The sequence below is a fragment of the Geospiza fortis genome, unplaced genomic scaffold (assembly GCF_000277835.1).
Source record: "Geospiza fortis unplaced genomic scaffold, GeoFor_1.0 scaffold173, whole genome shotgun sequence".
NCBI classification, from domain to species: Eukaryota; Metazoa; Chordata; class Aves; order Passeriformes; family Thraupidae; genus Geospiza; species Geospiza fortis.
In genome coordinates this window covers 4,183,684-4,201,599 of record NW_005054334.1, presented here as the reverse complement: position 1 = coordinate 4,201,599, position 17,916 = coordinate 4,183,684, and the positions used below count along the sequence as shown (strand labels likewise).

Here is a 17,916-nt window from a genome sequence, read left to right as displayed (position 1 = left end):
TTTAACTGTAGTGTCACACAAATCCATTAAGACATTGAACCTTCCCGCTGAAATGTCAAAGAAACATAAGATACTATTACCAAATGTTAAACAATTTTGTGATGCTCAGTGGTTCCAATCTCATCCTGGTATTATTTTATTAAAACCCTTGCCTCAGAATCAGTACATTAAACTATTTAGCCAGGGAAAAGCCTATTCAGTAGGTCTAACCAATGACGCTTTCTAAATTACAGAAATTATCTTGTTTTGATACCTTTCTTCCAATGTGAATCACTTCCAGATGTACAAATTGCCAAGATAGTTGAAGACTTTTCTCTCCCATTACTACAAAACAGCAGGTAGGGAATAGCCAGCTGAGGTACTTCAAACAGCAGTAGCAGCTTGGCTTACCTTCCTACTAAATGTAAGTATGAACTTGGCTCACTTTTTGTCTGAATAGCTACTGTCAAACAGACCTCTCCATGTGTCAGTTAGGAAGAGTAAAACATTTACATTTATCTTATAAAAAGGAGTAGTTTTTCATTACCCAGTCCTTTTCACTCATTAGGGTGCATATATTTCTGGTTGTGACAGCAGGTGGTAATCTATTAGCACAAGCAGAGTTGCTAATTAATACTGCTAGAGCTAGGAGCAGAACCTCAATTTAAGGACTTCAGCAGAATTCTTCTTCCTGCCCCATGCTCACGAACAGAAGTTTGACTGTTTTGGAAAGATGTTTCTGGATCACATTTGCCTCTTAATCTTTGCTCCAGCAGTAGCAAAGTAAAAGTCTTATTACAACTGATAAGGGCACTATAGGCTGCTGCCATGTAAAATGTAGTATTTTGTGGGGGGAGATAACATTTACTCCCTAAGCATGCCACTTCAGGTCAACCTTTTTGTAATGGATGAAAATATGAGAGAATATGTCTAACAAAATGTTCACCTGTAATTAAACATAATGACATCCTTCTTCATTGGGAAGGAAGGAAGGAAACAGGTTTCTTACCAAACATATTAGCCACATAACAAAATTATATGACCAAGCATAGCACACAGTTATATCCCATGCCAGATAGCTAAGAAGGAGGTTACAGAGTACATAAAAACTGGGAAGTAACAATTTATCAAGGAGTCACTGGCCCTCAGCCAGAGCAGGAGCACGGTGGGAGATGGCCACGATCCGCTCCAGCAGCCCCAGCAGGCTCACTTCTGAAGTTCAGCTTTTAGCATAAATCACTTGCACAACCATGACACAATTGTGACACATGCACTGCACATAAACTGCAAATCTTTCACAGGACTGAGATGACTGTGGCCATTCCATTTCTCACTTGTACTTAAGATTTTGAATAGGTAACTTCCTCATAATTAGCTTAAATTGAAATAAATTCTATCCATATTGTAAAAGATCAGTTGAAGATTTCTGAAGACCTTGTATATAGTTTAACCAGGTAATTCCTTCCCATAAAGGTGACAGGTAATAGAAGACAGCACTTCTCAGGTATCACCTACGGTTCAATTAAAAATCTTAAATGCTGTAACTTCAGTATCTGTCCAAAAGAACTGTCCAGTACAGCAGAAAAAAGGCTCACAACATTGCAGCAGAGTTGTTAGTTGTTGCTGGGTTTGTTTGCATTTTTTGTGTGTGTGTTTGTTTAATACTAGAAGGCAAAAATGCCAAGTTTTTATCCCTGAGTCAAAATGGGGAAATAATCTGTTTCATAAAGTGCCAGAAATCATCCATGGATGCTGGCTCCTTGCATTCAGTTTTGAAGCTATACTTTAGCAAAGGAAATTCCACATGAAACTGGGGCTAGGTAAGAACTATCGCATCCACTGGAAGTCTCTCAGAAGCCTCTTTTTATCTCTGTTCTTTCATTGTCAAGCAAAGCTTTGAGCCCATAGGAATGCAGATAAATAGTAAGAAAATTGCTTTCCTAGGAGGTCACACTGGCAGACAACTCTGGAACTCTGGTGCAAGTTCACTCCCATGCTGAAACCATATCTTCTGAACACTTCCTCAGTAATCTCGGCGCAGAGCTACCCAGATCAGGCTGCTAATGAAAGGCAATTAAATTACAATGGCCAACTTTCCTGAAAAGTAAATTAGAAGCAGTCAAAGAAAAACCATTCCATCTGCATAGCTATAGAGGCAGTAAATTCTACTAAGTCTAATGACAGCTGAAGAGGAAGGAAGCATCTTCAGTGGATCAGCTATTTCTGTAGAGAACATTTGAATTAGAGACTCTACATTCAAACTTAGACTCTACCTTTCACTAACAAGTTCCAATTTTATTTCAAACCAACTAGGAGGACAACAGTAGACATGGGTACATCAAATTACAGAATCACTGGAGATGGATGGGATCTCTGAGACCATCAATCCCATGCCTTTGCTCAAAGCATGGTTAACTAGAGCAGGCTGAAGCAGAATAAGGGTTGTGCTCAGCTGAGTTTTCAGTCACTTAAAGGGCTATGAAGGCACAACTTTTCTGGGCAACATCTTCTAAAGGTCTGACCATGTTTAACAGTAAAAAAAAGGAAAATTTTTTCCCTTGTGTTTGAGTGGAATTTCCTGTATTTCAGTTTATGCCAATGGCTTCTTGCCTCTCCACCAGGCACCACTGTGAAGAATTTAGTTCTTTGTTAGTCTCCTCATCAGATACCGATACACATGGATAGTAATATCCTCCCCAAGTTTTCTTATCTCAAGGCTAAACTGCCACAGCTTTCTCTGCTTTTCCTCTGTTAGATGCTCCAGAGTTCCTCTCTGTCCTCTTTCAAAAACCCAGTCCAGTATGTTGATGTCCAGCTAATCCTCACTGCAAGTAAGTAATAATACAAAGAAGTAATTTCAGATTTTTTTCTTCTCTCTCTTATGACAAGAGGTAAACTCTATCAAGGCAGACAATTTTGTTAGCTGAAAATTTGATACTGTGGGTAGAGAAAGATTCAAGTGATTGATTTAAATTTAAGAGCAATACCCACAATTGAATTTTGCTGGCATTATGCTAGTATTAGTTGCATAAAACAACTACCTTCAACTCTTTGTTGCATTACTAGAATTGCACCTTTAGACTTCAATCAAAATATTATTAAGAATGATACTCCTTCAGCAGAATCTGTATGACAAGGTTCCAGATGCCACCTGAGCACAAATTTATTAGTTAAAAATTAAAAATACCGCCTATCACTGATCTCATGTTCTTTAATAACCAGAGATTTCAAGAAGAGAGATAACTTTTCAAGCCACTTGAAAAGCTCCAGTTAAAAATCAGATCAACTCCAAAGTAATTCTAGTTTCCACTTGCACTTAAAATGAGACACCTAACAAACACAAGGCTATGGCAAATCCAACACAACATCCCTCATATTACTCACTATAATAATGTATTTCACTATTAGATATATAAAGAAACAATTCAGGAGAGCAGAAATCTAACTCCTACTTTTTAATTCTGCTCAATTTTTTCTTCTGGAACTTTCTGAAAGTTTCTACTTCAACAACTTTGGTATCTCTTGGTACCACAGTAAGTTGCTCAGTCTGAATAGATAGAAATAATAACAATTACTTTGAGAAGTTTGGCTCATGTCCATGATGGAAAGAATGTGCACATTCAGCATTAGAACCCCGCTGACCTCAACTTGCCTACCTCAGAAATGGTTTCTCACTGTCTCAGATGCAGCGCACTTACAGTTGCCAGCTTATCTAGGAGGCAAAGTAGACCTTCACCCCAAGTCACATCCCAGCCTTTCTGCAACAAGTATAGTAAGATCAACAAGAAATTCTCATGAGGAGACATCCAGTTAGGCTTAGGAAGAAAAGAGTTCAGTGATCTAGATTTTCCAAAGACCATCCTTCTGTTTGCTCCAAATGACAGGAAAAGAAAAAAAAACTTAATTACGGTATGAAAACTGAATTACCATTGCATTAACTAATGAAAAGAATATGGAATACAGCCATCACTAAAGTACTTCTAGGATAAGGCTCTGTTCTTCCTATCTGAACAAAAACCCGGGGAGAAAGTCCAACCACTTTGGATTTCAGTTTGAAATCATATGAAAAAAGCCTTTTCCTAACAGAAATCAGTAATTTTTTTCTCTAATCAAGCTGCTTTCCCTAAAGCTCTGTGTACCAGCATCTTATATTGTTCATCCTCAAAAGAGTGTTTTGTTTGTAATTTTTGATCCTTTATTAAAATGCATTCTAAAGAAATAAGGCTCAAAGAGGACCAATCTGCCATATGCACATCAAAAGGAAGGCCCTGGTTCTTTCATATGCCACATTATTTCAGAGAAGAGCAGCTGTATAAAAACTTCATGTACAAACTCACTACAGAAGTGCCAAGCTTCCAGAATGATTATCCATTTTACAACTATTTCTGATTCATGTGTTGAAATTGCAATGCATATTTCTATGCTTTTACATTTAAGGCAAATCAACATCCTGCCTCTTTTTTTTTTCAGCCACCATCCACTATTTTATATATATGTGGATATTTGAGGAACCAAAAGGGTGAGCACCAAGCAACCAACCAATGCTCCCAGCACGCTTAAAGAGAGTGCTTCACACCATTTACTACGGTAAGGCCCTTTTTAAATAAACGTGTGACTCACTGTTTGTTTTCTTCACCAGGAGGTGGAGTCTTGCCATGCCCCTCCATTACAAAATCCTCATGTTCCATCTGCAAAGGCAAGCATTGCAGGTCAGAAATCGGTGGAGCAAAACGCACATCACCTAAAGTGGCCCTTTTCATATGCAACAACTCCAAACAGCCACTTTACCACAGTGGCTGGTCCAGAACAGATCATGTAGTTTCTTAGCAACATATGTACATCTCCAACCCCATTGCTATGGTATCATTTCAAAACACAAATTTCAGAAAAATCTTGCAAGGGAAAAAGAATGGTTTAATGGCTATAGCAGAATACTATCAGTCAAGGTACATAGGTTTTAAGCTCTGCTCTGTTAAGGGCTTCCCTTGTCATTCTAAGTATTATTTCTACCACTTCTTCCCTACATATAAAGCAGGAATTAAAAAAAGGTTTATCAACATGTCTAGAAAAAAAAATTTAGAAGAAACCTATTAAGCACAGAAAGAAATTGCTGCAAAAGCAGAGTACTTCTTGTGAAAAATAACTTTTCTTTGAAAGAAGACTTTAACTGCACATGAAGCTTAGTTAGCAGGGTAAAAAAGAGGCCTAAGGAAACCTCAAATAAATGCTGTTCCAATGACAACATAAGGTAGGCATTTCCTTTGGCTCTCTTGTTAGAAGATTCCAAGGGCAGTAAGGAAGTCTTATGTTTAATTGTTTGCTTTTAAAATATCAGTTTTAGCATAGATTTTCAGTAATTTCTTTGGAGAGAAAGAAGAATTACATTATATTTGCTCATTCATTAATTATGCACACTTCTTTTAATCACTTAATTCAGCCAGAAGTTCTTGCACAGGTAGCAAAAACATTCTTCTCTTTATATAAAAATTCAGCACATGCAATTAGTATTTTTTATAAACATCCAGATACAGTTAGCAACGCTCTACTTCATGTGAAGCCAGCAAACAGGTCCCACTGCAAGAGTCAATAAGGCACACAACAAAGAACTGAATCATAATCACACACAAATCCATGCCACTACATTGAGCTGGAAAGAGGAGAGAAGCACTATTCAGTCAGTTAAAATAACACAGCTTAGCCAGTCTTTGAAGGGGCACAACCCCCCCAAACCAAATCAAAATCCATCAGCCACTTCCCCTTGTGCCTCTGCCCTCCCCCCAAGAGTCAAGTTTACTCATTTGTACATTGATACTTTTGTCAGGTTAAAAATACTTTCAAAACCCTGAAATCTGCATATTGACATCTAACAAGGATACAAGAAATTATTATTATTATTTGACTGCCCAGGCACAGCCCTAAGCAAAACCATGAACAAACTGACAAAGTGGGGAGCTGTAAAGTGCCAATGACATCCATAAGACAGTCAATCAAATATGTGTAAATTCATATTTGTAAACATGTACCCCCATATCTCCCAGTCCAAATAGTATTTTCATATAAAAGCAATGTTTGAAAACAAGAAAAATTTTATTTACAGTTATTAAATAACTTGGACTTTTATCCATGTATTCCCACCATATTAGATACACAAATCTATTTGTACTTCAGTCCATACCTGATTCACAAGAGCTCTAACAGCTGGACTCACACCTGTCTAGCTAAAGAGAAAGACATCCATTCCACTTAATTCTGTTGTTCAAAATGCTGAAACACCAAGTGTGTCAATGGATAAAACAGTTACAGATTTGTGACCACACTGCAAAACAGCGTGGTTCTGTAAGCGAGAGTAAATGTTTAAGAATTACTCTTACACAGGAGGTGTTTTAGCCTGTTGCTGGTATGAGAAAAGTACAATTCACAGAAATGGTAAGCAAGGGAACAGTCTGTGGCCAGTACTGGGAAGATGAAATGCAGCCTTTGGGACTAAAGAGGCACTTCATACAGCATATTTAGTGCTAAACTAACAAGATTCCCATATAAAACATAAATTCAATATAATGAAGCTGTAGAAAAGGAGGAATCATTAAAAAAAAAGAAAAGGAAGTGTAAAAGGCAATGATTTTAAATCCACCAAAAATGTAAGAATGGGAAATTACTTTATTAGATGATAATCAGGAAATTAGAGAACTGGAACATCTTGTAGACCACTACCAGAACAAGTCAATCACTGAACTACTGCTGAAAGAACTGCTGCTTTATTATGAATTTTATATGAAGAACACTAGGGACTTCTCAGTTCCAGCATGCTTATCTATCAAAGTTTCATTTCAAAGAGAAGTGGGCAAATAATGACAAATAATAAAGGACCTGAGCTAAGAACAAGATTGTTGGTCCAGGCACAATCTCTTAAAACAACTAGAGAACCCCATCTGCTTTAACAAATGTTAAATCAGTTTGCTGTACTTCAGACAGTAGACAGAAGTACCTGAAATTACTAAAATATGCATCATTAAACAACTGTAGAAGATACTGCACAATGCCACAGACACTCACAAGAAGTTCACAGAAAAAATTAATCACTGAATGAGGAAGTACTGAAGAAGACAGAAACTATACAATATACAAAATAAAGATTAACTGGTAGGGTTTCATTGATAAATAAAGCCAATAATAAAATGCATCAACACACTAAAAAAGTCATGAAAAGGTCAAGGAATTGACTATTAGTCAACTGGAAAATATCTCTTTGATAATGGATAAAGAACTAGACCTATAGGAAACATTTGGCTGGCCAGGCTCAGAGGACAAAGTGCTGTATGCTGCCTGAGGATGGTATCAAGTGAAGCGCTGCAGGAGTCTAGGACAAGTCCATTAAATATCTTTGCCAATGCCTTGCAGGGCCAGTAAGGTATATTGTAGCCAGAATTTTAAGATAAACTTTAATGGGGGTGAAGAGGATCAATCAACAAGTCTAAAGACAGGGCTGCCATTCAGAAGGACCTAGACAGCCTGGAGGAGTGGTCCCTTCAGGATTTGTATGAATTCAGACAGGACAAACACAAAACACTTGCACCTGAGAGGCCCTGGCAACAATCCAGGCTGATGAGTGGCTGGGGAGCAGTTCCATGGAAAAGGTCTTGGCACAAAGCAAGCTGACCATGTGCCAGCAGTGAGCCTTGTCAGGAAAGGTCACCAGCATCCCAGGCTTTATTATTAAGAAGAGCCTTGCCAGTAGATGAGGGAACTGATTGCCACCTCTGCTCACAGCTTATTATTCCAGACATAGTCTAATGCCCCTCCTTCTGGGCTCCCACAATACAAGAAGTACACCCAGAACGTGGACACAGAAGCCACCAAGATGCTCAAGGAGCCAGAGCATTTGTCCTGTGAGTAAAGGCAGAGGGAGCTGGGCTGATTCAGCCTGAAGAAGAGATGGCTTTGGGCAGACCTTCAAGTGTCTGTACCTACAAGGAGGTCAGCAAGCACTCAGGCTCACCACAGGGGTACCTGTGACAGGACAAGAAGCAGTGAGACCATGCTAAAAGTAGGGAAGTCCAGAATGGACACACGGTAACTTATTTTCACCATGAGGACAGTGAAGGACTGCAACAGATAGCCTAGAGTAGTTTTGCAGTCTCCTTGCTTCAAGTTTTTCATGGACTGACTAGGTAAAATCCCTCACAACAGGGTCTGACCTCACAGGTGACCCTGCTTTGAGCAGGAGGTCAGACTAAAGACCTTGGAAGGTCCCTCTGAACCTGAATTTCCCAGCAATCTTAGGAACACAGAACAGATTCAGTTTAATATTGAGAGATAACATCCATGAGAAAAACCCCTACTGAATTCCCAACCCAGGAAGAACTTGTACTTCGATCTGGAAAAGTCTAAGAAAAATATCTTTAAAAAGTTGCATAATCAAAAAAATGCCAACAAAATAAAACAACCACCAAGAAAAAATAAGTTATGCTGAAGAAAGAAACACTGAAAAGTCTGCAGCAGAACTATAGTATGCCCTCTTTTAGAATAGTGTCCATGAGTAGAGACAATGAAGACTCAAACCCCCTCCACAACACTCCAAAAACATGAGAGCTCAGAGTAGAGAACAGCGTATGAAACGGGGAGATTTCATATAAATAAATCCAACAGTTGGCCTGCAAATCTTCCTCAATGCAAGACAATACAGCACTGAGGCATACACAAAAAAGCAGCATGACAGTATTGTAAGAAACATCACTCCTCTGCTATTACGATGTAAATGAAACCCAACTCGCTCTCTAAAGAGCACCTGTAAGAGGATATACAGAGAAAATGTACTAGGCAGACAAAAAATTAGTTCTTGAATAAACAAATTGCAACACTGAACTTCACAAGTCTTTGCAGGTTTTATGGTTTATGTACCTATAGGTACAAAGATTTATCTGTGTATTAGAGGATTAGAAACAATAGCAGTATAAGCTTTTCTGTTTCTAGCAATGACATTACTTTTACAAAGTGAAAGGAGAAGTTATTTATAAAGATAATGCAACAGGCATGATCCAGTGCAGCAATTTCTGCCTTCCTCTATTTGCAGAACCTCGATTCTAACTTTCTTTTGTTTGCCTGCATATGTTAAACAATTTGATGATCAGTGATCGCTGTTTTTCACTTGTAATTCTGCAGGTTTTAAAATTTTTGCTAGAAAGCGATACACAGCTTATTTAATGGTCTAAAATTTCTAGAATAAGCTCATAAAGTAATACCCATTTACATCTTCCTGCAACATTTAAAAGTCACTTTATTGGGTAGTAAATCTTAATTTAAAGATACATATCTGACAAAGAGCCTTCTGAAAACAATTTATGAGCAAGTAAAATTCCAATAAAATTCAAAAAGCATTGCTTACATATTCATAAAGTTTGTTCTTAGGCCCAGCTATCTATTAATTAAAGATTAAAAAAATACTTCAAAATTAAAATGCTTAGGTCTTCTTTTCCCACTGACAGTAATGACATCACACTGCAGAAGGAACGAGAATGTGGTATTTCAAGGTTTTGATTAAATGACTATCTGAGGATGAACTAAAGAGAAGAACAGCACATAAGAGCCACAGTTAGCTGAGAATACTCTTCTTTTTCTCCTCCACCCACAGTTCTTATACAACTCCTATGCACATTTCTTCCCCACAAGTCTCTCAGTTTCCCTTCATTCTGTCATCACCCTATCCTCTCCAGCACACTTTGAGTCTTTTTTTAAAGAAAACTGGAGCCCAGAGCTCTTGTTAAGTTCCAGCCATCCACAGCATCCAGCAGCCTCACCAGCTCTGGCTCCCTGCAGCATTTGGAAAAGGTGCTGCTTTCTAAGCCTCGAGTCTCTCTTGACTCACAGCACACACGGGAAACACAGTTGTCCTCAATATGTAGATAAAGAATGGAAGGTGGAGCTAAGACAGAGCTCCTGGATCTCTTGTATTGCTCCCAAGGAAAGAAGAAAAGGTGGAATGGCAGAGGATCTGAAACACTTCAGCTTCTCTTAAGAGGACTGCAGAGGGAGCCATTGATTCCAAGAGCAGGGATCAAAGGAAGCACACTCCACACCTGTTTCTCCTGGCAAGCAATGGAGAAAGATTCAAGATTCTGGCAGCTGGAAGCAGGAACCAGAAATAGACCCTGAAACAGCAGGGGAGGAATTCAACAGAAAACTTTTTTTTTTTAAAGGATCTGCCAGTTGTTGAACTCTGTATTTTTTTATTTCAAAGCCTTTTTCTCTAAATATCCAGGTACTTCTGAATATCCAAATTTCAACACAAATTAATATATTGAGTGTTCTAAATAATAAAAGACAATCTATTTCAGAAAGTCTATTCAGTATTAGACACTCAATACTTAACTTTTAGAAAATTAAATTTATCATGAGCTTCAATGTAATAAACCATTATATTTTTCTGTCCAGAAGTGCAACACCTGTTACTACAGTTTCATACTACTCTTTCTAAAAATATCTTCAATGAGACCCTAATGGATTTGATTAATGAGTAAACCTTATCTCCTAGATAAAGTCAGCAACACTCTAAAGGGTCAGAAAGTTTCAAGGGCAAAAGCTTCATCTTTCCTGAATCCCCATTCCTAACATTTTCCTAACAAGATTCAACTCTTGCATTAGCTATCCTAGCCCACCAAAGATGAACTGAGCTTAAGAGAAACCAAGCATTTTCTCAGGGAAAAAAAAATACATTTGTGAGAAATCCTTTATTATGAAAGCTATCCATTTTAAACAGTCTTCTTGTCTTCACCAGTACAAAGAAATGTACTAATGCAACTCCATCAGAGAGCTGCTATCCCCACCTTTTCCTATTCATTCCACAGTTCCTTTTCAAAGCCAGTTTATTTCCTATTTAAAAACCAAAACAAGCACCCCCTCCCCCCAACAAACAAAAAACCCGCAACCAACCAACTAACCAAACCAACAATTAAAAAACCCAATCAAACAATTAAAAAAAAAAAACCCAAAAGGACTTGAGCCAGTTAGGAGATGAAGACTCCAAATTTCTCACTGACTAGTCTGTCAAGCAGACACAACAAAGCTTTATCTGGCACATGACCAGACACTCTGGTGGGCACCAGCCAAGGTCAAATGCCGCTTTCCGCAGGTTGCGGCCGTCTACCTCCCGTGCTTTTAGTGAAGTGATTTTCACACAGCCTACCCCAGGCCCAGCTTAAGAGGGACAAATCCGATGTTTTGTCACAACTTCTGCTTTAACACCAACGTCCCTCCCAATCATCAGCAGCACCCACACTACTGTAAACAGGCCATCAGCACTTATTTTGTCTCAGTAACAGTTGTTTTAAGGAGAGTTGCACAACGCAGTCCTCGAAATCCAAGCAATTAGTCACTAGTCACTACTGCTAACAGTGGTGGAAGCTGTGATATAAAAAAAGAAATCTCAGGGACCATTTGAGGTTTGACAGAAATGTAATCACTACTAGAAATGAAAGGAAAGCTGAGTCACCTCTTTGCCTGGCTTCATTATAAGCACTTTGGACAAACTGCATTGGGGAAAATTTTACTCACTAGGAACAGATTAATTAAATTTTTAATTTAACTTCTTTTAATAAAAATGCAATTTAGCTGCTAACACTTTAATAATTTTTTAGGAACAAATTAGTGTTGAGCTACCATTTCAAAATACACATAGAATAGCGCAAATTGTTTAGCAAAATTAGTCTCAAAATGTCCTTCTTAGATTAAATCTTAAATTCAGTACACAACTGGAAGCATTAAAAAAACCCTTAGAATTTGTGATTTAAACTTAAAAAAAAAAAAAAAAAGAAAAAACAGCTCCTAAAATGAGAAAGCACCACGTACTTTTCCTGAATCACACAGAGGAAAGTCTTAAAGACAAGGTATGCATGAAATAGTGGCTGAATTTTTCATCTCTTTCAGGACTTTGTTGTTTTGTGCACCATTGTGTAACTAAATTTTCACTTGAACCTACTTCTACCTTTTTTTTTCCTCCATTTTGCCAAAGCATAGTCTTGATATATAAAAATCACACCTAATCAGTATTTCCTTGAAGCTTTCCAGCAGCATCTGGATGGAGCATTTCAATATTATTACCATCACACAGTCCTGACTGGTTTTCTGTTAGTTACAGGAGACGTGAAAACTTACTAACATAATCCCTCTGTTAAATCACACTTCACATTCAGTACTCTCTGCTAATCATTTTGAATGCTAACACACTCAGACCACAGTATTACATTCAAAAGTCACTAATCTGCTACTGGTGTTTGTTATATGCAGCTTAATGGTACTTTAACACCTGGCTCACTGAAACATGACATTAACTAGAAGAAATGCCAACATTTTAACAGACATAATCATTAAAACATGCATCATCCACATAGAACAGCAGGACAGGTTGTCAGTGGGAACTCAGTTCATCATTAACCTATGGAGCTCAGAATATGTAATTTATACTACAGCTAAACAAGCACAAAAGCTGCAGCAGTGGTTAAAGACCAGAAGTTTTGCTTTTAGTTTCAGCTGTTGCCCAATAGTCACTAAGTAATTGCAGAAATAACCTATGGCTCACTTTCTATGTAATATTTAAGCTATTTGTTAACTAATATTCTGTGAAATACCCAGCAGCTTAGGATGAGTTCCCTGCTAAGCTTAAGCAGTTTTATAAATACCATGAAAACAACAGTCACACTTTGGAAATGCTAAAAAGGTTGGGATCCCAGCCACGTTTCATATTGTACAAATACAAAAGTTTACTTAATAAAAAATGTATTCTTTTTTAATATATCACTAAGCTGCTTAGTATTTAAAATACAATAGCTAAGTATTTAAAATACAATGTGTGTGTGTGTGTGTGTATATGAAATATATATCTTGCTCTGAAAGCAATTTAAACCACCTAGCTGTTTGCAGGAAGACACAGTTCTACCTTATGTCAACCACGGAAGATGTTAAAGTCACTCAAGTCATCGTATGACAGGATATCCAGAAATACCATCTGAAAACTCCAATTCTGAAGCTGCCAAGGCAGCTTTGAATAATAATTCAACCATCTCAGACACAAAAAATGAATAAAGTGTTCTGAATTTAAGCAAAAGTGCTTTTCTTTTCCTGCTCCACTCTTGATGATCCATTTTTTAGTGTGTTGCATCCATACACTTCATCCATTTTGTAGTGTGTTCTGCATGTACACAGTATGGATGGAGCCCAGGAAAATATGAATTTAGTCAGACAAAAAAATTCCCCGATTTTATTTAATTAACCTTTTATATTATTCTTCAGCTAAAGAGCAAAAGCATTTCACAAGCCATGAATTCTTGCTAACTTCAGCTACCTTTTACACTTACATAAGAAAATTTTTACACTTTCCATTTAGGGGACACATCTGACCCAAAAGCCCTTGAACAGTTCACCCCCACCAGGACTTTCAGAAGCCACTCTCACCCAGTGCAACCCAGTGACTCCATTTAGGCAACTCATTTTACAGTCAATTTCCTATTATGGTGCAGACACGGATGAACAAGTTATAGCAGTTTAAGCTGACATCTGTAAGTGGCTGATATTCTGATACACACATTGTTAACCACCCTGACACACAGGAGAGAAAAGATATTAACTTTCTCCCACTTGGATTTGGAAGTCCAGATGATGCATTGCCACAAAAGGACAACAGGCATGAACTGTTAAAAGAATTTTCAAAGGCTTAAAAAAGCAGGTGATAATCAGAATTACAGAAAACTAAATTATACTTTTGCACTACACATTTAGTCACCTTCACTGCCACAAATACTGTTTGCAGCTGTTTGTTAGGAATGACTGAAAGTGACATCAGCCAGGCATACACAAATTGGTGCTAAAGTTATTCTGACTTAAGGCCAGACAGGGAAGTAACAGAAAGAAGAACTTTCTTTTCTGTGTTCACAGAAATCTGTTGCGTGGATTCTAAACACACAGAAACTAACAGTGGCCCAGAAAGTTCCTCAACAGCTGGAGGCTGAGAACAAATCTGTTATATGTATATATTAACCCTGCCTTAGGTCTGTATTAGGCATCCACTTTTGTCAAAAAGGAAAAGGAATACAGGCTATCCACACCCACAGCGCACAGCTGCTTTTCAGTTTCTCCAGTTACCAGAATGCAAATTCAAACTTATTTTAGTCATAGGGGAGCCACTGACACTGCTGCTTGCTTATAAAATTTTTCCAAATTTATCTAGATTATTAGAAAGATTAGCTATCTGACAGACCACTAAACCATTAATATAGCCACTCATCTCTGGAAGCAGAGCCTGGGCTTTTTTACAACTTGCCCTCAAAAATCCCCAACAACCTTTAGATGCCATGGGAATATGTTATTTCTCTGGGAATGTGGGAATGTCTCTATTTCATGTGGAAATTGTATCTGTTGCAACCAACCAACACGATTTCAAAGTACCTCTAAATATTTCTTAACCGAATTCCACACTACTGTGTCTGTAGACAGCTACCACACTCTCCCCTCTTATGATACACCCTCTTGCCTACTGCTCAAATGCTTCAGTGACTTCAAACAAGTGCCAGGAAACGCTGACATGTTTTCAATGTTGCTTTTACCCTTCAGGGGAACTGATATCACACAATATGTTTTTGCAGAATTCCAGCGTCCTTAGTTGTCCACTCACCTTCTTATGTACCCAAATGCTGAAAACCATCACTACTATTTTTTACTACTACCATCACAAGAATAACAACCCACACTCTTCCCATCAAACCTCTCATGTACTTCTTCCACACCCAATGAATGAAAAAAGATTTCTGAGGAAGTGAAAAAAATTCATACCCATCTAGTTCACAAATGAAAAGGAAATAGTCCCTTTAGGGTTATGCAAATGTACAGTCTTGCAAATGCACAAAGTAAAGACCAATGAATTTTACACCTTTCAATGATTCAGCCAAACTAACATTCTACAAATTATTTCTAAAGTAAATTTAAGGTTTTTAAAGTAGGACAGAGTAAGCTGTAATGTCCCTGACTCAAATTTCTCTCCAAGTACCTATCCCCCCTCAAGTCTGCCATAAGACAGGCAAATTGAAAACACTCATCAATATTTCCACATCTGTAAGACTTTATATGAAGTTACCAATTATAAAGAACCTGTCACAATTCACACGGACTACAACCACTGCCAGCAATTCTCTAAAGCCAATACCAACTGGAAAGAGATCAAAAGGCAGTATTCTGAAAAGGCAGGAAGCCCTCCAATTGTGTGCCAGTGGTACACCTGCATGAGAAGAGATGCTTTGTAAGCAAAGCCATAAATCAATTTCCCTGTCATTCACATTATAGTGGGACTATACCACATAAGCTCTCAAATGCAGAACCATTTTTTCAATCTTTAAGCAAATATCAGCTTTTTTGTCTGCTTTGCAAACTATTATAAACTGCTGTAAACAACTGAAGAAGAGATGCTATTGGTTGAGAAAAAACTAATGAGAAAATATTTATGAAAAAGAAAGAATCTTTAAAAGAATGGAAAAGACGAGTTTTTAAACTGAATGCTTTCTTAAGACTGAAGGGTTTTTTTCTTTGGAAATGAGACACACACCTGTTCACTGCAGTGACATGCCATGCCAGTACACTTCCTCCACATGAACTGTACATATGAAAAGACTGGATCAGAGAACACATGGTGACAGTTCTTACAGATCTCCAAGTCACCTTGGCACATGATGGTATTTTCCGAGAGAAAGAAAATACATCATTGTGTTAACCTTCTCTTTTGTGATTCAAAAGCACTTCAGGGTATTTTGAGATTAGAAAACAGAGAGTCATCTTTCAGTTCAGCATCTATATTTTAGCAGTCTTCACTATGGATAAGTAGGTTTCAAATGAGCAATCCATCTTGCCTCTGTAGAAAACAGTACACCCAACTGGCAGAATCCTGAACTAGATCCTGAATTTCTTTTAAAATGTCCAAGCACCTATGCTAACAGCATTCTTTGACAATAGTTCAAGTAGTATTGTGTAATTCCATGTTCTTTTTTGCAAAGTCCTCAACAATTTTACCTTATTTATAACTGCTTCTTTTATAGTGAACCCTGGTAACATACTGTGCACTGGTTTTGGCTGGGATTGAGCTACATTTCTAGATAGTAGCTGGTAGAGGACTGTGTTTTGGATTTGTGCTGGAAGCAGTGCTGATAACACAGGGATGTTTCTGTTACTGCTGAGCAGGGTTCACAGCATCAAGGCCTCTTCTGTTTCTCACAGCACCCCACCAGTGAGCAGGCCAGGGGTGCACAAGAAGCCAGAGGGGACAGAGCCAGGACAAATTACCACAACTGTCCAAAGGGATACTCCACACTACATGGCATCATGCTCAGCATGAAAATCGAGTGAGTGAGGGCGTGTGTGGATGTTGGCTGGGGCTAACATTGCTCAGAGACTGGCTGGGCATCCACTTTTTGGCAGCAAGCAATTCTTTTCCTTTTGCATCATTTGTTCTTTCACAGGCTTTATTTTCCTCTCCTCTTAGTTATTGGTTTGGGTTTTTTCCCCCCCAGATTATTATCTCAATCCACATATTTTCTGACTTTTACCCTTGCAGTTCTACCGCTCCATCTCACTGTAGGGGCAGGAGAGGATGAGCAGCACTGTTGTGCTTAATTGCCAAATAGGGTTAGACCCCATACCATAATTATAGCTCTTTGTTACAATGCCTTGACATTTTGAAATTTGAAGTTATAAACTCACAAGCAGGTTTGCCTGGGTTTTCTTCCCCGTGTAGAGTGTCCAAGCATGTAGTGTTTTGTAGGAAAGTATTTTAGGTTCTTTTTCTGGCCACAGTGTTGAAGTTCCACAGGGAAACTAACCCAAGATTTCTGCTTCCCTTAATGAACTACGTTAATTTATACTTAAAACAAGAGGACTATGTCATAACACTTCTACAAGCTTTTATAACATGTAATTAAAAAGAATTTTAAGTAAATTAATTCTTTACTGAGAGGTTAATGGATTTTTATTTCAATACATGATATGCAAATATTTTGGGTTTGAAATTATTCTCCTCAAGAGCTGTAGCTTTTTCAGGTTAACTAAATGAAGCTAGCAGAGCATGGAGATGACATCAGTTTCTGCTGTGAAAAATTCTTTGTCCTCCTAGTTCTTAAGCTGCTACATTTTGGGAGAAGCATAAGTTACCTTGTTATATAGAATACCTCTCTACTTTTCAAAGACTATACAAGATACTTCATGCAAAGACTCCAGGAAATTAGTATAGTTGTAAGTCAGCTTTACAAAGACTAGCTGCTCCTACAATTCATGTTCCAGAAAAATAATGGAAATATACCCTGTGTATCAGGGCACAGAAATGCTGGAAGCTCCACAAGTAACTCAGTAGCAGACATGAAAAATGAAATAACTAAATAAAAACCCCAAAGCTCACTGTCACAGATCCAATGGAGAAGCAACAGCCATGTGAGTAAACCATAACCTACTCAGAACTGTCAGGTACTCACAAGAAAGTACACTGAGTTTGAAAGCTCACCTCTCATAACAAGCCAAAATTTTCCAAGAGTGCAGGGAACCATCATCTGAAAGCACGCTGTACCAGGCCAGTACTAGACTGGAAAACATATTTTTTATAATTACACTCATAAAGTGTAATTGTAATGTTTATTTCATTACTGTATGGGCCTGAATGTTTTAAATTATTTAGTGTCATCTGAATTGAAACCCAGTTCTGTATCATTGAGGAGGATTGTAAGCCCCAGAGACACAGGCATCAAGGTTTTGGATGCTATAAGTTTAATTACTTAACTAAGGGGTTTTTTTCATTATATTAATTCTAAATCCCACAAAATGAAAGCATCAGCCTAACTTTTGTCATCATTATGCAACATTCACATTAGGAACTCAGCATACCTTACCCATAAATGCATTTAGTGGAACATTCCTGAT

General features: G+C 37.9%; 1 protein-coding gene across 4 annotated transcripts in view; it reads right to left on the bottom strand.

Annotated features, from left to right (window-relative positions):
* TNRC6B (trinucleotide repeat containing adaptor 6B) overlaps positions 1-17,916 on the bottom strand; it is a 106,869-nt gene that overhangs the window by 79,453 nt on the left and 9,500 nt on the right. For 2 of the 4 annotated variants that reach the window (XM_031057706.1, XM_031057705.1), the window contains exon 3: positions 4,600-4,667. In XM_031057706.1, coding sequence (XP_030913566.1) covers positions 4,600-4,667 — 68 coding nt within the window. Of the gene's footprint in view, positions 1-4,599; positions 4,841-17,916 lie in introns of those variants that run through there. The other 2 variants (XM_031057704.1, XM_005421858.3) reach the window with 2 other exon arrangements.